The sequence below is a fragment of the Triticum dicoccoides genome, chromosome 5B (assembly GCF_002162155.2).
Source record: "Triticum dicoccoides isolate Atlit2015 ecotype Zavitan chromosome 5B, WEW_v2.0, whole genome shotgun sequence".
In the NCBI taxonomy this organism is placed as follows: Eukaryota; Viridiplantae; Streptophyta; class Magnoliopsida; order Poales; family Poaceae; genus Triticum; species Triticum dicoccoides.
Window position 1 is genome coordinate 493,485,692 of NC_041389.1, and position 27,577 is coordinate 493,513,268.

At 39.7% G+C, this 27,577-nt stretch overlaps 2 protein-coding genes across 2 annotated transcripts in view; both read left to right on the forward strand.

Annotated features, from left to right (window-relative positions):
• Positions 1–17,195, forward strand: part of LOC119309849 — a 57,583-nt gene extending 40,388 nt beyond the window's left edge. Inside the window, exons 2-8 of the mRNA XM_037585752.1 lie at positions 14,269–14,465; positions 15,322–15,394; positions 15,484–15,557; positions 15,657–15,726; positions 16,013–16,176; positions 16,251–16,323; positions 16,851–17,195. Of these exons, the coding sequence (XP_037441649.1) occupies positions 14,269–14,465; positions 15,322–15,394; positions 15,484–15,557; positions 15,657–15,726; positions 16,013–16,176; positions 16,251–16,323; positions 16,851–17,155 (956 nt within the window). The 3' untranslated portion in view covers positions 17,156–17,195. The remainder of the gene's footprint in view (positions 1–14,268; positions 14,466–15,321; positions 15,395–15,483; positions 15,558–15,656; positions 15,727–16,012; positions 16,177–16,250; positions 16,324–16,850) is intronic.
• Positions 17,196–23,728: 6,533 nt separating this feature from the next.
• LOC119305878 lies at positions 23,729–26,861 on the forward strand. The gene is made up of 7 exons (XM_037582281.1): positions 23,729–24,047; positions 24,900–24,972; positions 25,062–25,135; positions 25,235–25,304; positions 25,592–25,755; positions 25,830–25,902; positions 26,470–26,861. The coding sequence occupies exons 1-7, from the start codon at positions 23,790–23,792 to the stop codon at positions 26,646–26,648; spliced, it is 891 nt and encodes a 296-aa protein (XP_037438178.1). The 5' UTR covers positions 23,729–23,789; the 3' UTR covers positions 26,649–26,861.
• Positions 26,862–27,577: the final 716 nt, after the last annotated feature.

The window sequence follows — 27,577 nt, forward strand, 5'->3', positions numbered from 1 at the left end:
ACCAAATCATTGTCTTTTACCAAGCCTACTAATTCTATTTCCTCAACCCTTTCATTTCCTCAGTTATGTGTTGATGAACCTGATCATTATTGTTTGAAGACTTTGACTGAAGACTTTCTCTAATTCCTCAATCCTATATCTCCAGTGTATTTAGTCTTCATCCTGCTTATCATGTGTTTACGTTTTCTATACTATGTGTTTGTCTTTCATTTCATCATGATGACTATGATGTTGCTCTGTTATCCTTATATCTGACTATGATGTTGCTCTGTTTACGCTTTCTATACTATCCTCAGTGAAGGATTCATAAAAATCATCTATTCACCTCCCCCCCTCTAGTCGACGTAACACACTTTCAGTGGGAATAACTTGTGCAACAGATTTGAGCAAAAAATTCTTCCCTCCAGCAGATAATAAATTTTCTTTCCATCCAATAATTTTCATAATAATTCGATCAATCAAGAACTAAAAACAATCGCTTTTTTCAAACCCACATTGACAGGCGAACCCAAATTTGTCCATGAGGGCTTCAATCCTTATATTCAAAATAGTACAAATTTGCACCTTGTCTTCCACTTTTGTATTGGGGCTTAAAAATATGCTAGATTTTTTGACACTCGTTATTTGCCCCGAGGCGAAATAATAAGAATCCAAAACTGATTTTAAAGTCTCCGCATTCATGGCATTGGCTCGCATAAGCATTAAAGAGTAACTGGAAAAGAGGAAATTGAAAACTGAAGAGGCCTCTATGCCAGGGGTCACTTGTATTTCCCGTCACACCTAGAGCTCTTGTAAAGTGCTCCACCCTCTTAGTTTAGGCAATACAAACTTTTAATCATGATCGTCCATAGTAAAAGGCATAACTGAAACCACCTACAAGTGCTATTTGCCATTGCGAAGATGCCATTTGGTGGCCACGCACCATAGAGGCCGAAATCGTGCCGCCTGTCGTTGTCCTGATGAGCGCCATGCAGGCAGTCTGCTGCCGTATTTCAGCGTCGCACTCTTTTTAATATCCCATATTGCCAGTAAATAAATAGCAGCAGCTCATGTAGATGAATCGGCACAGCAGGGCCCGAACAGTTCAAAGGGAAGGAGTCACGAGGAAGTACATGGGATTGGTTCGGTCATCATGTTCCTGTGTGACTGCACAACACAAGATTCAGAAGACACCGAAGACAATCCGATTCACAAACAAGGAGTGCAAGGTTTACAAACCGAAATTGTTAAACTAGGCAACACCTGCTCACAACACCACAATTTTAGTGTATTACTGGGATCATAAGAAACTGATGTCAATTTGATTATGAAACAAGGCCCGGAAGATTTCCAAACTGAAAAAGTTAAACTAAACGTCACTTGCTCACAGCAACACCACAATTTCAGTGTATTACATGATATAACCAAGGACTCGACGATGGTGTCGCAACACGGAAAACAAATCGTTCTCTTCATTTTAGTGCAAACTCGATAAACGCGGATTTCGTTCAGTTAGCAAATGGAACTTTCAAGCAGAAGCAATTCCAAAATCATTCTTGAAAGTCTGCTTGGGGCGGGTTGGTGCAAGTGCTCTTCCTAACCTCGTAAGCTGCATCTAGAACATCGAAGCGAATTCCTCAGTGCCTTTGGAAGATATCCTCGTTGCCGACAAGTGGTGCTCTTGTGACCTTGACCTCTGCAGATAGAATAGAACCTGGACCTCTTAGCTGGTTGCTCATGTGGTGCTTTGTGGCGACTTGTGCTAGGGCATCCAGCTGCCTTTTCTTAGACGGTGTTGCAAAACTATCAGAACTATGCGAGGCACTCTGTGTTGGATTCGCTTGACCAAAATGATGTTTATGCCCTATCTCTGTTAAAAAAACATGCATGTGTTTTTCTTCATTTGCAATAGCTTCTTCAAGAAATCTAATACATAGAAATTCAACGCCGCTTATACTTCATGAGTGCTCCACTGCTTACTGCACACGTGCACACAATTTCCTGCATAAATTTTTTCAATGAAGGTTCAACCGGCTTTTAGCATACCTGGCGCTTTGCCAATACAGGGTTAACAATAGTACCAGCTTTCTTTTGTGCATAAGCACACATCTTTTTTTTTGAAAGATCCAGCATTACTGGCTTGTCATTGATTTAGCAGAGGAGAGTTAAAACAAAGTATAGAGGTGCTCTTTGACAAGAGCATGCCCGAAGGCAAAAGAAAAAAGGCTACGACTACTCTCTCCCAAACTGGGCCCCAGGAGGGTGCGCTAAGCATTTAGGCCCGGCAATATTCTAGAGCTCTAAATGAGTTGTTACACGTCTAATGACACTGTCCGAGGATGCAACTTTTCCTCTGAAGATGCAGTCATTCCTCTCCTTCCAAATTTCCCAGCAGATGAGCATGATGATCGAGGCCGCGGCCTTTCAAGCCTTGTCATTGCCGAATTTTTGCAGGCAAAGATGCACTCTTTGGGTTGAGTTGCCACTGTTGCTCCAGAGATCGGGGCTGAAGGGGGCGCAACCATTCCAAGTTGCCACCTTCCTCCAAATCTCCAGGGCGAGGGGGCATTCCCAAAAGAGATGCCTCGAGGATTCGAGCCTGCGGGTGCACAACGGGCAAAAATAGCCATTGGCCCAACCTCGGCGTTGCAGCCTGTCATTGCACCACAGGCGATCATGATGCAACAGTCACAAGAAGATCTTCAGCTTTCCGGGCGCCCAAGGTTTCCAGATGGAAGAGCAAAGATCGTCTCTTGTGGGTGATTGAAGCTGCATGTTGTAGGCCGAGCTCGTGGAGTACTTACCTGAGCTGCCCACTGTCCATGTGATCGTGTCATTGACAGCTGCTGTTAGGGTCACATCTTGCATCGCCAGCAGCCGCCAAAGAGAGAGTGCAGGGACTCAGCTTGGATTGCTTTCCCTCTCATCTGACGCTTTGCCAATCCTAATCCTGCAGTTTTTAGCCCATTGTTGCACACACATTTCAGCCATGTGTATCTAAAAAGCAGACGATATAACTAACTAATAATATTAATCCAGACACACCCCCAAAAACAAATTAAGGATAACTAACTAAATATTCCAAACCGGGTGTAATCTATCATCTAAGCACTATTTTTCTTTCATTAGCTTTAAAAAAAGATAACCCCGGGCCTCTGCATCTAGGCGATGCATGCAACCATTTTATTAATTATTCACAAAGACCTTGCAAAGTAAGACATTAGGTAGTCTGAAGCCACCATTTTGGCAACATATTTCACTGCTTCTATCCACTTGATGAAGGGGCACCGATAGTCCGAGCCTAATACCAAACATACATCACATCAAAGCCTAACATCTTGACCTAGAGGCCCCAACCAAGCCGCGTTGCTGGGGCACACACCGGTCCGACGCACTCACAAAGGCTGCTGTTGCTGCCTTCCACCGATCCATCTCTAGAGCAGACACTGACGCATCGACCATGCCAGGCCTACCGTCAACGCGACCACGGCACCAAACAACACCACCATCCTACATGTATCCATCCACATGCGCCCATCGCCGAAACTCCATAGCACCATGCCACCGAGATCCGCCGTCAGCCTAGCGGTAGATGTAACACCGCTCCTCCTCTAGTACCCTCCAACCAGCACTTGCTCCACAACAATGCCCCTAGGAGGGAGAACAACATTGAAGGCTCGCCATCGTCCGATCCGGGAGACCCAGATCTAGAGTTTCCCCCGGAGCATCCCGAGCATGATGACTGCTACGTCTGAGCTTGCGTTGGTTTTCCTTGAAGAGGAAAGGGTGATGCAACAATAGTAGCGTAAGTATTTACCTCGGTTTTTGAGAACCAAGGTATCAATCTAGTAGGAGGCTCCTCAGAAGTCCCACGCACCTACACAAACAAACAAGAACTCGCAACCAACGCATTAAAGGGGTTGACAATCCCTTCAAGGCCACTTCCGAAAGTGAGATCTGATAGAGATAATATGATAAGATAAATATATTTTTGGTATTTTTATGATATAGATTGGAAAAGTAAAGATGCAAATAAAAGTAGATTGAAAGCTTATATGATAAGAGATAGACCCGGGGGCCATAGGTTTCACTAGTGGCTTCTCTCAAGATAGCATAAGTATTACGGTGGGTGAACAAATTACTGTCGAGCAATTGATAGAAAAGCGAATAATTATGAGATTATCTAGGCATGATCATGTATATAGGCATCACGTCCGTGACAAGTAGACCGACTCCTGCCTGCATCCAATACTATTACTCCACACATCGACTGTTATCCAGCATGCATCTAGAGTATTAAGTTCATAAAGAACAGAGTAACACATTAAGAAAGATGACATGATGTAGAGGGATAAACTCATGCAATATGATATAAACCCCATCTTTTTATCCTTGATGGCAACAATAGAATACGTGCCTTGCTGCCCCTGCTGTCACTGGGAAAGGACGCCGCAAGATTGAACCCAAAGCTAAGCACTTCTCCCATTGCAAGAAAGATCAATCTAGTAGGCCACACCAAACTGATAATTCGAAGAGACTTTCAAAGATAACTTAATCACACATAAAAGAATTTAGAGGAGATTGAAATATTTCTCATAGATAAACTTGATCATAAACCCACAATTCATCGGATCTCGACAAACACACTGCAAAAAGAGTTACGTCGAACAGATCTCCAAGAAAATCGAGGAGAACTTTGTATTGAGATTCAAAGAGAGAGAAGGAGCCATCTAGCTAATAACTATGGACCTGAAGGTCTGTGGTAAACTACTCGCAACTCATCGAAGAGGCCTTGGTGATGATGTAGAGGCCCTCCGTGATCGATTCCCCCTCCGGCGGAGCACCGGCGAAGGCTCCAAGATGGGATCTCGCGAATACAGAAGGTTACGGCGGTGGAAATTGTTTCTCGTGGTCTCTTCTGATGTTTTCAGGGTACATGGGTATATATAGGAGGAAGAAGTAGGTCGGTGGATGCTCGAGGAGCCCACAAGGGTGGGGGGCACGCCTAGCCCTAGGGGGCGCGCCGGGGACCCTCGTGGCCACCTCGCTTGTTTCTTGACTTCCAGTCCAAGTCCTCTAGATCACGTTTGTTCCAAAAAGATCGCTCCCGAAGGTTTCATTGCGTTTGGACTCTGTTTGATATTCCTTTTCTTTGAAACACTAAAATAGGCAAAAAAAAACAGCAATTCGGGCTGGGCCTCCTGTTAGTAGGTTAGTCCCAAAAATGATATAGAAGTGTAAAGTAAAGCCCATAAACATCCAAAACGGGTAATATAATAGCATGGAACAATCAAAAATTGTAGATACGTTGGAGACGTATCAAGCATCCCCAAGCTTAATTCCTGCTTGTCCTCGAGTAGGTAAATGATAAAAACAGAATTTTTGATGTGGAATGCTACCTAGCATAATTCTCAATGTAATTTTCTTTATTGTGGCATCAATGTTCAGATGAAAATGATTCAAAATAAAAGTTCATATTGACATAAGAAATAGTAATACTTCAAGTATAGTAATCAAAGTAATCATGTCTTCTCAAAATAACATTGCTAAAGAAAGTTATCCCTACAAAATCATATAGTCTGGTTGTTGCTCTATCTTCATCACACAAAGTATTTAATCATGCACAACCCCGATGACAAGCCAAGCAATTGTTTCATACTTTAGTGATCTCAAACTTTTTCAACTTTCACGCAATACATGAGCGTGAGCCATGGACATAGCACTATATGTGGAATAGAATGGTGCTTGTGGAGAAGACAAAAAAGGAGAAGATAGTCTCACATCAACTAGGCGTATCAACGGGCTATGGAGATGCCCATTAATAGATATCAATGTGAGTGAGTAGGGATTGCCATGCAACGGATGCACTAGAGCTATAAATGTATGAAAGCTCAACAAAAGAAACTAAGTGGGTGTGCATCCAACTCACTTGCTCACGAAGACCTAGGGCACTTTGAGGAAGCCCATCATTGGAATATACAAGCCAAGTTCTATAATGAAAAATTCCCACTAGTAAATGAAAGTGATGACATAGGAGACTCTCTGTCATGAAGATCATGGTGCTACTTTGAAGCACAAGTGTGGTAAAAAAGGATAGTAGCATTGTCCCTTCTCTCTTTTTCTCTTATTTCATTTTTTTCTTTTTTTTTCTTTTGGGCCTTTCCCCCTTTTTTTATTTGGCATTTCTTTTTTATTTATTTATTTGGTGGGCTCTTTGGCCTCTTTTTATTTTATAAAGTCCGAAGTCTCATCCCGACTTGTGGGGGAATCATAGTCTCCATCATCCTTTCCTCACTGTGACATGTATGAAAATTATGAAGGTGGCCTTGCCACAAATACGATGTCAACTACATGATCATGCAAAGAGCAATATGACAATGATGATGTGTGTCATATAAACAGAATGGTGGAAAGTTGCATGGCAATATATCTCGGAATGGCTATGGAAATGCCATAATAGGTAGGTATGGTGGCTGTTTGAGGAAGGTATATGGTGGGTGTATGGTATCGGCGAAATTTGCGGGGCACAAGAGAGGCTAGCAATGGTGGAAGGGTGAGAGTGTGTATAATCCATGGACTCAACATTAATCATAGGGAACTCATATACTTATTGCAAAAATCTACAAGTCATCAAAAACCAAGCACTACGCACATGCTCCTAGGGGGATAGATTGGTAGGAAAAGACCATCGCTCATCCCCGATCGCCACTCATAAGGAAGACAATCAATAAATAAAATTGTGCTCCAACTTCATCACAAAGCGGTTCACCATACGTGCATGCTACGGGAATCACAAAATTCAACACAAGTATTCTTTAAATTCATAATCACCCAACTAGCATGACTCTAATATTACCACCTCTATATCTCAAAACAATTATCAAGTATCAAATTGATCATATCATCCAATTCACTTTCTATGATAGTTTTTATTATACCCAACTTGGATGCCCATCATTCTAGGACCAATTTTATAACCATAGCAAATATCATTCTGTTCTAAGATACTCTCAAAATAATATAAGTGAAGCATGAGAGATCAACAATTTCTTCAAAATTAAGCCACCGCCGTGCTCTAAAAGATATAAGTGAAGCACTAGAGCAAAAATTATCTAGCTCAAAAGATATAAGTGAAGCACATAGAGTATTCTAATAAATTCCAATCAAGTGGGTTTCTCTCAAAAGGTGTGTACAGCAAGAATGACTGTGGTGATCTAAAAAGCAAAGACTAATATCATACAAGACGCTCCAAGAAAAACACATATCATGTGGCGAATAAAAATATAGCTCCAAGTAAAGTTACCGATAGACGAAGACGGAAGAGGGGATGCCTTCCGGGGAATCCCCAAGCTTAGGCTTTTGGTTATCCTTGAATATCTTGGGGTTCCATGGGCATCCCCAAGCTTAGGATCTTGCCACTCCTTATTCCATAATCCATCAAATCTTTACCCAAAACTTGAAAACTTCACAACACAAAACTCAACAGGAAATCTCATAAGCTCCATTAGTGCAAGAAAGAAAAACCACCACATAAGGTACTCTAATGAACTCATTACTTATTTATATTGGTGTTCAAACTACTGTATTCCAACTCCTGTATGGTTCATACCCCTACATACTAGCCATAGATGCATCAAAATAAGCAAACAACACACAAAAAGAAGAATCTGTCAAAAACAGAACAGTCTGTAGAAATATGTAACTCTCGAATACTTCTGCAACTCGAAAAATCTTACCAAAATAGGAAATCCTGGGCACTTTTTCTATTGATCTACATAAAAAAGAATCAACGCAAAAGCACGTTTCTGTGAATTACTAAAATTATTTTCGTGCGCACAAAGTTTCTATTTTTCAGCAGAATCAAATTAACGATCACCATAGGTTATCCTATAGGTTCTACTTGGCACAAACACTAATTAAAACATAAAAACACATCTAAACAGAAGGTAGATGAAAAATTTATTACTAAAAAGCAGCAAAAAAATTGGGTTGCCTCTCAAGTAGCGCTATTGTTTAACGCCCCTAGCTAGGCATAAAAGTGAGGATAGATCTAAGTAGTGCCATCTTTGGCACTCAATTCATAAGTAGCTTGCATGATAGATTCATAAGGTAATTTAACTTTCTTTCTTGGAAAGTGCTCCATGTCTTTCCTTAATGGAAATTGGAATCTAATATTCCCTTCCTTCATATCAATAATCGCACCAATCGTTCTAAGGGAAGGTCTACCAAGATAATAGGACATGAAAGATTGCAATCTATATCAAGAACGATAAAATCTACGGGCACCAAATTCCTATTTGCAATAATGATAAAATCATTGATCCTTCCCATTGGCTTTTTAATGGTGGAATCCGCAAGGTGCAAATTTAAAGAGCAATCATCAAGATCATGGAAGCCTAGAATATCACATAAAGTTTTTGGAATCGTGGAAACACTAGGACCCAAATCACATAAAGCATAACATTCATGATCTTTAATTTTAATCTTTATAGTAGGTTCCCACTCATCGTTCAGTTTTCTAGGTATAGAAACTTCCAAATTAGGTTTTTCATCATAAGATTGCATCAAGGCATCAACAATATGTTTGGTAAAAGCTTTATTTTGACTATAAGCATGAGGAGAATTCAACACGGATTGCAACAAGGAAATACAACCTTCTAAAGAAAATTTATCATAATTAAATTCCTTGAAATCAAAGATAGTGGGTTCAATGCTATTTAAAGTCTTTACCTCTCCAATCCCACTTTTACCAAATTTATCATGAAGATCTAAGAACTCCGAATCGTTGGGACGCCTTTTAACTAAAGTTGACTCATATCAGTCTCATCATTATTAAGATTCATATTGCAAACCAAAGATTTGATAGGGGACACATCAATAACTTTTAGATCTTCATCATTATTTTCATGAAAATTAGAAGAACACGCTTTCACAAAGCAATCTTTCTTAGCACGCAATCTAGCGGTTCTTTCTTTGCACTCATCAATGGAAATTCTCATAGCTTTGAGAGACTCATCGATATCATGCTTAGGAGGAGTAGATCTAAGTTTCAAAGAATCAACATCAAGCGAAAGTCTATCAACGTTCCTAGCCAAATCATCAACTTTAAGCAATTTTCTTCAAGCATGGCATTAAAATTCTTTTGAGAGATCATAAATTGTTTAACACTATTCTCAAAATCAGAGGGCATGTTATTATAATTACCATAATAATTATCGTAGGAATTTCCATAATTATTAGAGGAATTACTAGGGAACGGTCTAGGATTAAAGTTTCCTCTATAAGCATTGTTACCAAAATTATTCCTACCAACAAAATTCACATCCATAGATTCATTATTATTCTAAATAAAAGTAGACAAAGTCATATCATTGGGATCAATAGGAGCACTCTTAGTAGCAAACAATTTCATAAGTTCATCCATTTTTTCACTCAAAACATTAATTTCTTCTATAGCATGCTCTTTTTTACTAGTAGATCTTTCGGTGTGCCATTGAGAATAATTAGCATAATGTTATTAAGGAGTTTGGTAGCTTCCCCTAAGGTGATTTCCATAAACGTTCCTCCCGCGGCCGAATCTAAAATATTTGTAGACGCAAAATTCAAGCCGACATAAAATTTTTGTATGATCATCCATAAATTCAAACCATGAGTAGGGAAATTGCGAATCATTAATTTCATTCTTTCCCAAGATTGGGCAACATGCTCATGATCAAGTTGTTTAAAATTCATAATATCGTTCCTAAGAGAGATGATCTTAGTGGGAGGAAAATACTTAGAGATAAAAACATGTTTGCACTTATTCCATGAATGAATACTATTCTTAGGCAAAGACGAAAACCAAACTTTAGCACGATCTCTAAGTGAAAACGGAAATAACTTCAATTTAACAATATCATTATCCGTATCTTTCTTCTTTTGCATCTCACACAGATCAACAAAGTTGTTTAGATGGGTAGCGGCATCTTCACAAGGAAGGCCGGAGAATTGATCTTTCATAACAAGATTCAACAAAGAAACATTGATTTCACAAGACTCAACATCATTAAGAGGAGCAATCAGAGTACTAAGGAAATCATTATTATTGGTATTGGAAAAGTCACACAATTTGGTATTATCTTGCGCCATAGCGACAAGCAATCCAACACACAAGCAAACAAAAAGGCAAGCGAAAGAGAGAGGAGATTGGGAAAGAGAGGGCGAATAAAACAACAAGGGTGAAGTGGGGGAGAGGAAAACGGGAGGCAAATGGCAAATAATGTAATGCGAGGGAGATGAGTTTGTGATGGGTACTTGGTATGTCTTGACTTGACTGAAGACCTCCCCGGCAACGGCGCAAGAAATCCTTCTTGCTACGTCTTGAACTTGCGTTGGTTTTCCTTCAAGAGGAAATGGTGATGCAGCAATAGTAGTAAGTATTTCCCTCAGTTTTGAGAACCAAGGTATCAATCCAGTAGGAGGATCCTCAGAAGTCTCACGCACCTACACAAACAAACAAGAACTCGCAACCAACGCAATAAAGCGGTTGTCAATCCCTTCAAGGCCACTTGCAAAAGTGAGATCTGGTAGAGATAATATGATAAGATAAATATATTTTTGTTATTTTTATGATATAGATTGGAAAATTAAAGATGCAAATAAAAGTAGATTGAAAACTTATATGATAAGAGATAGACCCAGGGGCCATAGGTTTCACTAGTGGCTTCTCTCAAGATAGCATAAGTATTACGGTGGGTGAACAAATTACTGTCGAGCAATTGATAGAAAAGCGAATAATTATGAGATTATCTAGGCATGATCATGTATATAGGCATCACGTCCGTGACAAGTAGACCGACTCCTGCATGCATCTACTACTATTACTCCACACATCGACCGCTATCCAGCATGCATCTAGAGTATTAAGTTCATAAAGAACAGAGTAACGCATTAAGAAAGATGACATGATGTTGAGGGATAAACTCATGCAATATGATATAAACACCATCTTTTTATCCTCGATGGCAACAATACAATACATGCCTTACTACCCCTGCTGTCACTTGGAAAGGACACCGCAAGATTGAACTCAAAGCTAAGCACTTCTCCCATTGCAAGAAAGATCAATCTAGTAGGCCAAACCAAACTGATAATTCGAAGAGACTTTCAAAGATAACTTAATCACACATAAAAGAATTCAGAGGAGATTCAAATACTTCTCATACATAAACTTGATCATAAACCCACAATTAATCGGATCTCGACAAACACACCGCAAAAAGAGTTACATCGAATAGATCTCCAAGAAGATCGAGGAGAACTTTGTATTGATATTCAAAGAGAGAGAAGAAGCCATCTAGCTAATAACTATGGACCCGAAGGTTTGTGGTAAACTACTCACAACTCATCGGAGAGGCCTTGGAGATGATGTAGAGGTCCTCCGTGATCGATTCCCCCTCCGACGGAGCGCCGGCGAAGGCTCCAAGATGGGATCTTGCGGATACTGAAGGTTATGGCGGTGGAAATAGTTTTCCGTGGTCGCTTCTGATGTTTTCGGGGTACATGGGTATATAAGAGGAAGAAGTAGGTCGGTGGATGCTTGAGGGGTCCACGAGGGTGGGGGCGCGCCGGGCACCCTCATGGACGCCTCGCTTGTTTCTTGCCTTCCACTCCAAGTCCTCTGTATCACGTTTGTTCCAAAAAGATCGCTCCCAAAGGTTTCATTCTGTTTGGACTCTGTTTGATATTCCTTTTTCTTCGAAACACTGAAATAGGCAAAAAAACAGCAATTCGGGTTGGGCCTCCAGTTAGTAGGTTAGTCCCAAAAATGATATAAAAGTGTAAAGTAAAGTCCATAAACATCCAAAACAGGTAATATAATAGCACGGAAGAATAAAAAATTACAGATACGTTGGAGACGTATCAATGACGCAAACTACAACGATGACGCCTCAACAAGGAAACGACATCGGAGATGCCGCCATCGTCTGCCAGGACCATAGTCGGCGTGATTTTCATCGGCAGCCACGCAACCAGGCTGTGCACCGCCGACGTCGCTGGTCCCTTCAGCTGGAGCAAACTCCAGAAACGATATCCTCAAGGACTACGACGTAAAAGCACTGCCATCGCACGACCCAATGAGATCTAGTATTTCCCCTAGAGTTTTCCGAGCATGATGACGCAAACTGCAACGACGATGCCTCAATCAGGAAACAACATCGGAGACGCCGCCATCGTCTACCATGACCGTAGTCGATGCGATTTTCATCGGCAGTCGCGCCATCAGGCCATGCGTCGCCGGCGTCGCTAGTCCCTTCGACTTGAAAAAACTCCAGAAACGATGGCCTCAAGAATGACTACGACGCTAACAAAAACACACCTCTATCTCTATCTCTACCTCTCTACCTCTACCTAATAATAAAAGGGTTATTCCTTCGAGTGGTGCGTCATTAAAATTGTCCCCAAATTTGCAAAATATTATGCACCCATGCCACCTATAAGTGATAAAAAATATTTTACACAAGGGAATCCCCGCCTGGGCCGGCCCATAAAGTAGGTACCTCCTATATTGCGCTCTGCATGCTGGGAGAACACGGCCGTTTGGGTCGGCCCATGTTCGGGCAGCCTGTTTTCCCCTTTTTTTCGTTTATGTTTTTTCTACTTTATATAATTTACGATTTCCAAAAAGTTTTAAAAATTTAAAAAAATAAGTATTTAAAAAATAAAATGTTTAATAAATCATAATTTTTTTGTGGATTCAAAAAATATTCGTTGTAAAAAATGTTTGCTTATTCAATAAAGGTTCAAATTTTGAAAAAAAATGTTCAGGAAATTAAAAAATGTTCATGACTTTTCAAAAAGTTTGTGTATTACAAAAATTAATGAAATTGAACAAACTTTTGCAAATTCAAAAGATGTTCATGAATGAAAAAACATCCTAAAAGTTCAAAAAACTATTCATGACTTACAAAATAGTTTATTCATTCATAAAATGTTCGCTAATTCAAAAAATGATCATGCATTTCAAAAAATGTTCATTAAATCAAAAAAATATTCGTGAATTTCAAACATTGTTCCACCAATTTCTATGCAAATGTTCGTTGATTCAAGAAAATTGTTTAAAAAAAGTTCACAATTTAAATAAAAGGTTTGCAAATAGTATAAAATGTTCAAGAATTCAAAAATGTTCTTGATTTTAGAAAATGTTCAAAAAATTGTATAAGTGCTCACGAATTTGAAAAATATTCATGATTTTAAATAAGTGCACGAGTTTAAAAAACAGTTCATGATTTGAAAAATTAATCATGATTTCACGAAATTGAGAGTGATACTGTATCTGGGTTATGCAGTAAAATATGATCATGGCCATTGCAGATTATGATTTTTGTTTTCTCCCATTAAAATGCACGGGTCCTTTTGCTAGTAGTAACAATGCATCATGTCGCATCGAGCGGCGGAACACCAAACGCTTGCAGTCATTATTTTCTAAATACAAAGGTGTGAAACACTAGAATGAATGTGTTACTTTGTTGGATTATCAGAAAATTCACAATTGAGTTTTGAGTTGTTTTTATCAAGAAATAAAACGTCATTTTTGCTACATTTATCATATTATTTGCATTGATTCAATTGACAACTCTAGAAGTTTAGCAAAAGGTTAACACATGCCGCAATTTCTTTAACAAAAGGTTGGTGCATTTGTACTTGTTACGTTCATGACATGCATAGTTCAAATGGAAATTTAACTGAAAATTAAAGATGACGTCACTCAGCACGCATGTAATTTTCTTGGGTAGGAAAATAGTTATTCTAATATCAACTGTCCTAATTCACAAAAGCAAAATATTAACTTTCTAGATTTGTCTATGACAGTATAAAGTCCATAATAACCTTTCGAAGGGCAATGATGGTACATTACTTCCTAGGAGATAATAGTTATGTCACCCTTAGAGATTCTATAACCGGACACCTTATGTGCGTGCCAAACTTCCGGAGGGCCTGCCCAGTCACAGTCCGGATGCAAAATTGCCACCCAACCGGACCCCTCGCATTCGGCCCAAATACGTCCACTATGGCCCACCCGCTGCGTCAGGACGACAATGTGTACAATCTGGCCCACTATGGCGCATCCGACCCCACATATATTCATCCATGTCTGCACTCCGGATGAAACCCTAGCCGCACTCCACCCTCCCCTCCACTTCCCTCCGCCCAAAAGCTTACTTCTGACGATCTCTGCCCTTCTCTGACATGGCGGGCCGCGGATCTGAGTCTTACACCTCCCCCATTGACTGCTGGGAGATGTCCCAGGCGACCCCGAGGAGGAGATGACCGTCCATGTTGCGCTCCGCCGCGCACGAGAGGAGTACGCCGGACAGCAGTCGTACTTCATCCACCTGAAATCCATTGCGTCCGCCGAAGTGGCGCATGGATCCGGCGGAAGGCGCGTCGCCGTTGCCTCGCCGGAGGCGGTGCAGTCCATCTGGCGTCCGAACACCGTGCCGAAGGTGCTTATCAATTTGGCACCAACTTAAAGTTTCTTTAAACAGAAGGTTAGGGGGGATGCGTGCCAGATGTGATAGTTTCTTCTTCTTTAGAAACAAGATGTATTAGTTTATTGGGTTAAAGATGGTGGGTTGCCTTAATTGTGTAGTAGTGAGCCTCGATGCGCATTTTGGAGGCCCAACCCGAACATGCACTCTTGCCTTGTCTATGTTCTCAGCGCTTGGTCTCGCCTCAAAAGGAAAATAAAGGAAATGTTAGCTAAGCGATGGAGATGGCGGCAGGGGCCTGATCTTGCCTCCTGTTCGGCGGTGGAGAAGGCGCATCACGTCGGAGCATGGCCCCGGGCGATGAGTCACATGGGCGCACATCGACGTACGCCCGGGCATCGGTACAGCAGTTGGGCCTAGGGATACGGTAGGCAACCACAACAAGCGGCAAACCCTGTCCTCCTTAGTTTGTGTGCTCGTCTTTTCAACTACAGCATATGGTACTTTTTGGTTTTCTCTGTCAAACTGTACTTGTTCATTCCCCTCAAGAAATACTATACTTATTCATATACTTACAAAACTGGGAGAACCCAGCTGCGCTCAAACCATTTTCTAAATGATGCAACCATAAGAATGTACCACCGAAATGTTCAACTATTATGTTCTTTAGTTGTTAAAAGTTATCCGTTGGTTTCATCTACCAACAATGTATGGCGATCATAACATTTTTTGGTGACCAAATAGCCACTATACTTTTTTTTGGAAAGATCACTTAGCTAATACTAGTTCCGTATGGCTTGTAGGTGATGGGCCAAGTTATTTATATGATTCATTTACTCTGATTCAACTTGAATAATGATTGTTGTACCAGGCAACACCTATTGATGCTGTACTGAAGGATGCTGCTTTGGAAAGCCAAATCATGGAAGTGCCTAAGAAGTCAGGTTGGGATCTAAACACATCTTGTCTTCCCTACTATTGGTTATTGATCCTCCAAGTTATTAACTTATGTAATTTCTAAATTTCTTTGAAGGCGACATTACTGAGAACAACAATGATCAGATGAATGATTTACTGCGACCAATTCTGAAAACACGGGATAATATTGTATGTCTTCTCTTCTATTTCAGGAAAAACTGTGCTTATTTTTCTTGTGTTTTGTTCTATTTGAGAATCTGATGTGAACTCATTCCTTTTTTGTTTCAGCTTCATAAGGAACACATACTTCAAGATCGAAGTGCTCAATGTGATATGGACATTCAGAATATCTTGAATGGTATTCTACCATTCTTAACATCTAAACATAGTCCAAGTGATACTCACATGTAGGATTTTTTATAGTTTTTTGGCAAACATTGTGGGTGTGTTTTGCTGGGAGCCATACCTTTCCCAAAGTTTTGTGTTAAATGGTGGTGTACCACACTTTTAAATTGTGGACAAATCGTCCGCCACTTTCTGACATGCATTCATCTGTCAGAAGTGTTGTTGTTTTTTTTTTGAAATAATTTATTTCCATATTTATTCTACATTTCCATTACCCATCATGTTTAAAAATTGCGCAGAAGGGAAAATGACACCTAAAGTGTTGGCAATAATGGAAAAGTATAAGGGAACTAGCTCAAATATGATGGAAGTTGCCAATCCATCTTGTTGTGGAGATGGTGACAAAACTAGGAGAAAAAAGAGGAAGACAATGAAGGAGGCACTCCTCCACAATAAGTGCCAGGTAAGAAACCTCGAGCTGAAATGCTGCATAAGGATGTTAAATTGCACATGTACCGTTGACACTTATCAATGCAGGAGCTCAACGAGATCTGCCGTGACATCAAGTGTATACCCCCAAGATACACAGTATTACCTTCACTAGAAGATGGTATGTATAAATATATTTACTTTTATCTATTTAATTTTCTACATGGACAAGCATTGGGTTCTTCGACCATATAGAAACAATAATTAAGAGTTTCATACAAATGGGTCTTATGCCACTTATTTTCAATGTAGCATCTATTGAATTCAATCCCTATAGTTCCCGGTTAGTTTCATGAATTGAAATAACAACATACATGGTGTACTACACTAATCATGCCTAAGAAAAAGAGTTTTCAAGTGGTCATGTCAATAGACAACCACTTTTAAAAAAAATAGACAACCACTTGTTGCTATGTTGTATTGTTAGGTTTATTTAACGCCATGGTTCTATTGAAGATTGCCAAATATTTTGTCTGTACCCTCGTAGGCTCTATGAGAGATCAGATCTATTCACTGTATTGCAATTAGTTGTCCGAAACTGAATATGTTCCAAGCTAGCAATAACAAATAATTGTTGTTTGATTGCTTATCATCTTCTCACACATTGTTTCAAGCACTTATTAACCAGTCCTTTTCATATCCGTTCAGGAATGTTCCATGCCCATGCACATTTTACATGCCCTGGTTATGACATGAGCATCACTGGTGGTCCTCATCTGACCCCAGATGGGGCAAGGTGCTCCGCAGCTGCCATTCTGATAACAGAGCTTCGCAAGAAGACAAGGAAGAAGAAGAACATGAACATGACACAAATATTCCTAGTTAAATTCCCAAAGTTGGGAACTAGCAGACACCCGGAACCACCAGCAGTCGTTGCACATTGTCTAAGCTATTTTACCTTTGAGAGATCGTGTTGCTTTAGTTGTTTGAGTTGTGGATTCTTACTAGGGTAATTTCGTGTTGTGGATTTTTATCAGGGCAATTTTGTGTTGTGGATTTCCTCTTGTTGTGAACAATTTTGCGACGTGCATGAACACAAATTATCGATTTAAATCACTGTTCAATTTTTTTCCGATTCATCGATTTATCGCTACTCGGGGGGTGACCGATAAGATTATGCCTTATCTTCACCATTTATCGTTTGGGACAATTTATAGCTCTGACAAGCGATTTACCGGGAATCTACCAATAAATCGGGCCTATTCATAGCACTATGTTTGCACAAACTATGTTTCTTTGTGTTTTGTGAACCTTGTTACATAATATGTAATGTTTTCCTATTTTGTTTGTCATTATACGAGTATTCAAAGGCTAGGAATCAATGTAACACTTCTGTCCAATATTGTTTGGTGTTGAATATAGCATATTTTAGTGTTGGGAACCTGGGATTTGCAAAATAAATGGTTGATTAATAGTCGGCCGATAAAATTGATTAATCGGTTGATTTCCGATTAATCTCTAATCCCCAGCTGACCGAGACGCTAACAATAAGCCATATCCTCAACATTGATTTAAGTATACACCTTTTCTATTATTTATCTATTGCTACCATTGCTCTAAGTTTAATATATGATTACTTGGTACAACATTCGTTCAAAAGTAGTTGAAGTTCTCGTTATCCAAAGTTAAACTTATTTGAAAACATATTAACATCTTGAACACCAAGTTGTTATCTTGACATTCTTTATGAAATGTATTTTTATATTATGGGTATTTGATATTGTAGGTCTTAGCATATTTTTCTATAGAGTTGGTCAAATTTAAACTAGTGTAACATAGGACAAATATAAAACTTCAATTATTTGGGAAGTGGGCATATGCGAGTTGATAGTAGTGTGAGTGTGTGTGCTAAGTCAAGTTCGAGAAGCTGGAATAGTGGGCGCTCTCTTCAGATAAGCATGCCTCTTCCTTTTAGATACTCAATACTACGGTTTGAATCTGCAAGAGTTCTACATCGGACCGATTTCAGGTCTTCAGCGAAATCAAGGATGAACACACCAACTCTTAACTATTTTTTCTGATGTTTGAACAATAAATTATAGGATCACTTTAGTGGTTGATTAATTTTACTAGTCGAACGCCGTGCGTTGCCACGAGCTTTTAATTTTTTTTATTGCCCCTATGAATACATTGCAAATCAAATTTGGCATGTATAGATTTTGTCTGGTTACGCATATAATGTATATTATATTCCGCATGTATAAAAAATATAGCCTTCAACAATTAAAAAATAATGGAAATCAACATCACCTGCAATGTACAATGTATATATGGCCATGTAATTATATGTTACAAACTAAGATCTACTTGATGCGATTAAGATATTCCCTTACATGATTAGGAATATTGTCTTTAGTTTTATTTGCATGGCACTTCAGCAAATGTAATAAAAAGTTATTTCTCAACTCATAACCATCTTGCACAACAATATATATAATTAGCATGAATATTTAATCAAGTTAACATGTACCTATGGATTTCTTGTGCACATCTGAGGTCTACTTTTTTACCAATAAATCACTCAACATCTTATTCTTTCTCCACCAACTATGTCCGCAGCCCATGTTCATGTCCACCACCTCAATTAGTGACATATCGGGCTCCTCATTCCCTCATTCCACCTCAATCAAAACACTTTGAATTTCAAACACGTAACTGTGCACTTGTGCTATATTTCACACTAAAGCTCTCTATCACTCCACTCTGTCTCATTGTAATATGCAAGTGCCCTCTCTCCTTACAACCTCACTTTCACACACACACACACACACACTATATATATATATATATATATATATATATATATATATATATATATATATATATATATATATATATATATCTGTCTCTCACCCCCTGTGTCTACCACCCTTCGTATCTCTCTCTCCCCTTCCCTCTCCCAAAATCGCTCACTCTTCCACCTTCTCCTCTCTCTCCCTCTCTCTATCTCTCTCACTCGCTCTGCTCGCTTGCACACACACACAGAGGTTATTTTTTCTCAGTGTTAACATTAGACGGCTATAGTATGTCCTAGAAGCTTATACATTAAAGGAAAATCTTAACCTTTACACGGGCTAAGACAACTTTTCGAACTAAATCATGGATCATTTACTCCGCTACTCTAGGGCACCCGAATTAATGGTTATACTATGTACAACTGACAAAAATGATCTCATAGGTTAAATTTTTAATCCACTGCTAGACTTGGCATTGGCACCATGGCAACAATTCGGATACTTATTCTTGTCTATATTATAACTTATTCAGAAAATTAGTCAAATTAACACTAAGATGAACACAGAAGGATGTATGACAGGAGATAGTATAAAATTACCTAGATTGCTGTTCGAAGCAAATAACAATTAGCAATTGCTGCACGTCAACCAATCATAAAAGTCAAGGCTCCCATTCCAATCGTCCTCCCGTCCTACTCTGCCTTGGTCCTGCCACACCACATTACCTGCCTCCCAGTACTGACACCTTTTTGGATACTCCCATTTCGGGCTTTTCTCTGTCTAGAACTCCTTGAGCTGATCCTTGTTAATGCCTTCCTCCGGCTCAATGTTGCTCTACAGCGACATGTCCCGAACAGCTTGTCGGCAAACTCCATGGAGTTATGTATGCTTTGGATTGAGAAGCATGCCCATTAGTCTGTGAGTTGTTAAGCATATATATTATTTTCTTCTCATGACATCTTTTTCTTTGGTGCACACTATAGTAGTTCATAGGAATTACTTTGACTAGTAGAACGCCCGTGCGTTGCTATGGGCTATAATGCGTATAAATGAATCACACAAATAATGAAGGTCGTCTTCAAGATCGAAACTTATTTGTCCCTCGTATATTCGAGCTTGTTTCGGACATTAAACATGCGCCCATCAGACTCCCCATAACGCAAACGTCTGGACAGTCCGGGCTCCCTCAAATCCAGATCATATATGGGGGTAAATGTGGTTTTCCGGACTATCCACCATGTTAACTCCAACATGTGGGCCCAGCACAAAACAAACACCTTGCGACCCACCCTTCCCTTTTCTTGTCGGACCCCCCCCCTTCGCTTGGTTTCCTGTCGTAGTGAGACATTTCTCGCTAGTCCTCTACCAACCTCCCTGCTCTCCACCCTAATCCCCTGCACACATGTTTTTGCCGATCCACCATCGCCATCAAGGGGAAGGAGAGGCATGCACCCCCGTGATGCCCCCAGCCAAGATGGTAGATCTGACGTCTTCTAAGCCATTTCCACGTTGTAATATACTGTTGAATGTCATGCATTACTACGAAAGGAAAATATGATGTCCGTTGTTCAGCATGCAACTGATACGTCACTGTGTCCTTTATTAACTCTTGAAGCAACCAACCAATTTATTTACCCTTCTGTCCAATCCAAAAAATTGTACAACTTGATAAACAAAATATATGAACCACTCATTCATGCAGTTTGTTACAAAACCATCTAATGAAATATAATTTACCCCATTTTTGAAAGTATGGGAATTATTCCGCTCAATCAACTGTAACTAAACATACCAACCCCAATCCCCATCCCCATCCACTTCCACATCTACCACATAATATAAGTGTGAGCTCCACTGTGTCCAAATATTTTTTGATGGGACAAGTGGACATGCCACATCCCACATAATCTCAAGTGAATGGTAGACTTAGCTAAACTGTTGTACCGAAACAAAATACTACTTCTCACACTTCAAGTAAACCTCCTCCACGATCCAGCAGCACCAACCTCACCTTGCCTCCCCACCTACCACACTCGCCACCCCTCCTCCGGCTACCAATATCACCTAGCTCTCAGGTGTCCCCTCTACAGTCCTGATGGTGTCGCCGCTCCAGTGTTGGCTTCCTCGAACTCCCTCTCCCCATGTTGCATCTCCACGATTATGTCACTATGTTACTTTCTGGTTGATATGAGGATACATATTCTAATTATGTGATAAAGTTGATCCGATCTGAACAAAGTGCATTCATATACAAGCAGTAATCGAATCTATGTTAAATTATCTCTAGGTCTACTCTTTCGATTGACTTGTATGCGGAATTCACTATAGTATATGTAGCTATATGCACAGGTTCATAACTTAGAAATAAAATGTTGCATTGTGTACACGACCGACAATTGAACTCAATGTATAACATTAGGAATTCAGAAATAGACAAAGTCAATTTCTCGTTCATAAATCAACACTGAGTTTGAAGAGGAACGCGGAGAGTGTGAAGCCGGCGTCAGAGGAGACGACATGGACCTTGACGATAAGTCACGTGACGACAACAGTCATGTGAAGCTGAACGAAAAACTCATGTTGATCTTGCTGATGGGCACCCGCCGCAGGTCCTGTACTACACCATTCGTGGTTGTCGCTAGCACTGGCCACCCGCCCCGCCACGGCCGGTTGTATATTGCGGTCCTAAAGATATCCTCAAGGACTACGACGTAAAAGCACTGCCATCGCACGACCCAATGAGATCTAGTATTTCCCCTAGAGTTTTTCGAGCATGATGACGCAAACTGCAACGACGATGCCTCAACCAGGAAACAACATCGGAGACGCCGCCATTGTCTACCATGACCGTAATCAGTGCGATTTTCATCGGCAGTCGCGCCATCAGGCCATGCGTCGCCGGCGTCGCTAGTCCCTTCGACTTGAAAAAACTCCAGAAACGATGGCCTCAAGAATGACTACGACGCTAACAAAAACACACCTCTATCTCTATCTCTACCTCTCTACCTCTACCTAATAATAAAAGGGTTATTCCTTCTAACGATGCGTCATCAAAATTTTCCCCAAATTTGCAAAATATTACGCACCCATGCCATCTATAAGTGATAAAAAATATTTTACACAAGGGAATCCCCGCCTGGGCCGGCCCATAAAGTAGGTACCTCCTATATTGCGCTCTGCATGCTGGGAGAACACGGCCGTTTGGGTCGGCCCATGTCTGGGCAGCCTGTTTTCCCCTTTTTTCGTTTATGTTTTTTCTACTTTATATAATTTAGGATTTCCAAAAAGTTATGAAAATTTAAAAAAAAAGAGTATTTAAAAAATAAAATGTTTAATAAATCATAATTTTTTTGTGGATTCAAAAAATATTCGTTGTAAAAAATGTTTGCTTATTCAATAAAGGTTCAAATTTTGAAAAAGAATGTTCAGGAAATTAAAAAATGTTCATGACTTTTCAAAAAGTTTCTGTATTAAAAAAATTAATAAAATTGAACAAACTTTTGCAAATTCAAAAGATGTTCATGAATGAAAAAACATCCTAAAAGTTCAAAAAACTGTTCATGACTTACAAAATAGTTTATTCATTCATAAAATGTTCGCTAATTCAAAAAATGATCATGCATTTCAAAAAATGTTCATTAAATCAAAAAAATATTCGTGAATTTCAAACATTGTTCCACCAATTTCTATGCAAATGTTCGTTGATTCAAGAAAATTGTTTAAAAAATGTTCACAATTGAAATAAAAGGTTTGCAAATAGTATAAAATGTTCAAGAATTCAAAAATGTTCTTGATTTTAGAAAATGTTCAAAAAATTGTATAAGTGTTCACGAATTTGAAAAATATTCATGATTTTAAATAAGTGCACGAGTTTAAAAAACAGTTCATGATTTGAAAAATTAATCATGATTACACGAAATTGATAGTGATAGTGTATCTGGGTTATGCAGTAAAATATGATCATCGCCATTGCAGATTATGATTTTTGTTTTCTCCCATGAAAATGCACGGGTCCTTTTGCTAGTAGTAACAATGCATCGTGTCGCATCGGGCGGCGGAACACCAAACGCTTGCCGTCATTATTTTCTAAATACAAAGGTGCGAAACACTAGAATGAATGTGTTACTTTGTTGGATTATCAGAAAATTCACAATTGAGTTTTGAGTTGTTTTTATCAAGAAATAAAACGTCATTTTTGCTACATTTATCATATTACTTGCATTGATTCAATTGACAACTCTAGAAGTTTAGCAAAAGGTTAACACATGCCGGAATTTCTTTAACAAAAGGTTGGTGCATTTGTACTTGTTACGTTCATGACATGCATAGTTCAAATGGAAATTTAACTGAAAATTAAAGATGACGTCACTCAGCACGCATGTAATTTTCTTGGGTAGGAAAATAGTTATTCTAATATCAACTGTCCTAATTCACAAAAGCAAAATATTAACTTTCCAGATTCGTCTATGACAGTATAAAGTCCATAATAACCTTTCGAAGGGCAATGATGGTACATTACTTCCTAGGAGATAATAGTTATGTCGACCCTTAGAGATTCTACAACCGGACACCTTATATGCTTGCCAAACTTCCGGAGGGCCTGCCCAGTCACTGTCCAGATGCAAAATTGCCACCCAACCGGACCCCTCGCATTCGGCCCAAATACGTCCACTATGGCCCACCCGCTGCGTCAGGACGACAATGTGTACAATCTGGCCCACTGTGGCGCATCCGACCCCACATATATTCATCCATGTCTGCACTCCGGATGAAACCCTAGCCGCACTCCACCCTCCCCTCCACTTCCCTCCGCCCAAAAGCTTACTTCTGACGATCTCTGCCCTTCTCTGACATGGCGGGCCGTGGATCCGAGTCTTACACCTCCCCCGTTGACTGCCGGGAGATTGTCCCAGGCGACCCCGAGGAGGAGATGACCGTCCATGTTGCGCTCCGCCGCGCACGAGAGGAGTACGCCGGACAGCAGTCGGACTTCATCCACCTGAAATCCATTGCGTCCGCCGAAGTGGCGCATGGATCCGGCGGAAGGCGCGTCGCCCTTGCCTCGCCGGAGGCGGTGCAGTCCATCTGGCGTCCGAACACCGTGCCGAAGGTGCTTATCAATTTGGCACCAACTTAAAGTTTCTTTAAACAGAAGGTTAGGGGTGATGCGTGCCAGATGTGATAGTTTCTTCTTCTTTAGAAACAAGATGTATTAGTTTACTGGGTTAAAGATGGCGGGTTGCCTTAATTGTGTAGTAGTGAGCCTCGATGCGCATTTTGGAGGCCCAACCCGAACATGCACTCTTGCCTTGTTTGTGTGCCTGGCGCTTGGTCTCGCCTCAAAAGGAAAATAAAGGGAATGTTAGCTAAGCGATGGAGATGGCGGCAGCGGCCTGATCTTGCCTCCTGTTCGGCGGTGGAGAAGGCGCATCACGTCGGAGCATGGCCCCGGGCGATGAGTCACATGGGCGCACATCGACGTACGCCCGGGCATCGGTAGCTGGGCCTAGGGATACGGTAGGCAACCACAACAAGCGGCAAACCCCGTCCTTCTTAGTTTGTGTGCTCGTCTTTTCAACTACAGCATATGGTACTTTTTGGTTTTCTCTGTCAAACTGTACTTGTTCATTCCCCTCAAAAAATACTATACTTATTCATATACTTACAAAACTGGGAGAACCCAGCAGCGCTCAAACCATTTTCTAAATGATGCAACCATAAGAATGTACCACCGAAATGTTCAACTATTATGTTCTTTAGTTGTTAAAAGTTATCCGTTGGTTTCATCTACCAACAATGTATGGCGATCATAACATTTTTTTGTGACCAAATAGCCACTATACTTTTTTATTGGAAAGATCACTTAGCTAATACTAGTTCCGTATGGCTTGTAGGTGATGGGCCAAGTTATTTATATGATTCATTTACTCTGATTCAACTTGAATAATGATTGTTGTACCAGGCAACACCTATGGATGCTGTACTGAAGGATGCTGCTTTGGAAAGCCAAATCATGGAAGTGCCTCAGAAGTCAGGTTGGGATCTAAACACATCTTGTCTTCCCTACTATTTGTTATTGATCCTCCAAGTTATTAACTTATGTAATTTCTAAATTTCATTGAAGGCGACATCACTGAGAACAACAATGATCAGATGAATGATTTACTGCGACCAATTCTGAAAACACGGGATAATATTGTATGTCTTCTCTTCTATTTCAGGAAAAACTGTGCTTATTTTTCTTGTGTTTTGTTCTATTTGAGAATCTGATGTGAACTCATTCCTTTTTTGTTTCAGCTTCATAAGGAACACATACTTCAAGATCGAAGTGCTCAATGTGATATGGACATTCAGAATATCTTGAATGGTATTCTACCATTCTTAACATCTAAACACAGTCCAAGTGATACTCACATGTAGGATTTTTTATAGTTTTTTGGCAAACATTGTGGGTGTGTTTTGCTGGGAGCCATACCTTTCCCAAAGTTTTGTGTTAAATGGTGGTGTACCACACTTTTAAATTGTGGACAAATCGTCCGCCACACTTTCTGACATGCATTCATCTGTCAGAAGTGTTGTTGTTTTTTTTTGAAAGAATTTATTTCCATATTTATTCTACATTTCCATTACCCATCATGTTTAAAAATTGTGCAGAAGGGAAAATGACACCTAAAGTGTTGGCAATAATGGAAAAGTATAAGGGAACTAGCTCAAATATGATGGAAGTTGCGAATCCATCTTGTTGTGGAGATGGTGACAAAACTAGGAGAAAAAAGAGGAAGACAATGAAGGAGGCACTCCTCCACAATAAGTGCCAGGTAAGAAACCTCGAGCTGAAATGCTGCATAAGGATGTTAAATTGCACATGTACCGTTGACACTTATCAATGCAGGAGCTCAACGAGATCTGCCGTGACATCAAGTGTATACCCCCAAGATACACAGTATTACCTTCACTAGAAGATGGTATGTATAAATATATTTACTTTTACCTATTTAATTTTCTACATGGACAAGCATTGGGTTCTTCGACCATATAGAAACAATAATTAAGAGTTTCATACAAATGGGTCTTATGCCACTTATTTTCAATGTAGCATCTATTGAATTCAATCCCTATAGTTCCCTTCAATGTAGCATCTATTGAATTCAATCCCTATAGTTCCCGGTTAGTTTCATGAATTGAAATAACAACATACATGGTGTACTACACTAATCATGCCTAAGAAAAAGAGTTTTCAAGCGGTCATGTCAATAGACAACCACTTTTAAAAAAAATAGACAACCACTTGTTGCTATGTTGTATTGTTAGGTTTATTTAACGCCATGGTTCTATTGAAGATTGCCAAATATTTTGTCTGTACCCTCGTAGGCTCTATGAAAGATCAGATCTATTCACTGTATTGCAATTAGTTGTCCGAAACTGAATATGTTCCAAGCTAGCAATAACAAATAATTGTTGTTTGATTGCTTATCATCTTCTCACACATTGTTTCAAGCACTTATTAACCAGTCCTTTTCATATCCGTTCAGGAATGTTCCATGCCCATGCACATTTTACATGCCCTGGTTATGACATGAGCATCACTGGTGGTCCTCATCTGACTCCAGATGGGGCAAGGTGCTCCGCAGCTGCCATTCTGATAACAGAGCTTCGCAAGAAGACAACGGAAGAAGAAGAACATGAACATGACACAAATATTCCTAGTTAAATTCCCAAAGTTGGGAACTAGCAGACACCCGGAACCACCAGCAGTCGTTGCACATTGTCTAAGCTATTTTACCTTTGAGAGATCGTGTTGCTTTAGTTGTTTGAGTTGTGGATTCTTACTAGGGTAATTTCGTGTTGTGGATTTTTATCAGGGCAATTTTGTGTTGTGGATTTCCTCTTGTTGTGAACAATTTTGCGACGTGAATGAACACAAATTATCGATTTAAATCACTGTTCGATTTTTTTCCGATTCATCGATTTATCGCTACTTGGGGGGTGACCGATAAGATTATGCCTTATGTTCACCATTTATCGTTTGGGACAATTTATAGCTCTGACAAGCGATTTACCGGGAATCTACCAATAAATCGGGCCTATTCATAGCACTATGTTTGCACAAACTATGTTTCTTTGTGTTTTGTGGACCTTGTTACATAATATGTAATGTTTTCCTATTTTGTTTGTCATTATACGAGGATTCAAAGGCTAGGAATCAATGTAACACTTCTGTCCAATATTGTTTGGTGTTGAATATAGCATATGTTAGTGTTGGGAACCTGGGATTTGCAAAATAAATGGTTGATTAATAGTCGGCCGATAAAATTGATTAATCGGTTGATTTCCGATTAATCTCTAATCCCCAGCTGACCGAGACGCTAACAATAAGCCATATCCTCAACATTGATTTAAGTATACACCTTTTCTATTATTTATCTATTGCTACCATTGCTCTAAGTTTAATATATGATTACTTGGTACAACATTCATTCAAAAATAATTGAAGTTCTCGTTATCCAAAGTTAAACTTATTTGAAAACATATTAACATCTTGAACACCAAGTTGTTATCTTGACATTCTTTATGAAATGTATTTTTATATTATGGGTATTTGATATTGTAGGTCTTAGCATATTTTTCTATAGAGTTGGT

What these genes read in the sequence shown, in the direction of transcription:
- LOC119305878 (XM_037582281.1), top strand. Translation starts at nt 23,790, where the DNA reads ATGGCGGGCCGTGGATCCGAGTCTTACACCTCCCCCGTTGACTGCCGG. An exon ending in GGAAGTGCCTCAGAAGTCAG is followed by an intron (nt 24,973 to 25,061) that starts GTTGGGATCTAA and finishes ATTTCATTGAAG; the next exon opens with GCGACATCACTGAGAACAAC. An exon ending in ATTACCTTCACTAGAAGATG is followed by an intron (nt 25,903 to 26,469) that starts GTATGTATAAAT and finishes ATATCCGTTCAG; the next exon opens with GAATGTTCCATGCCCATGCA.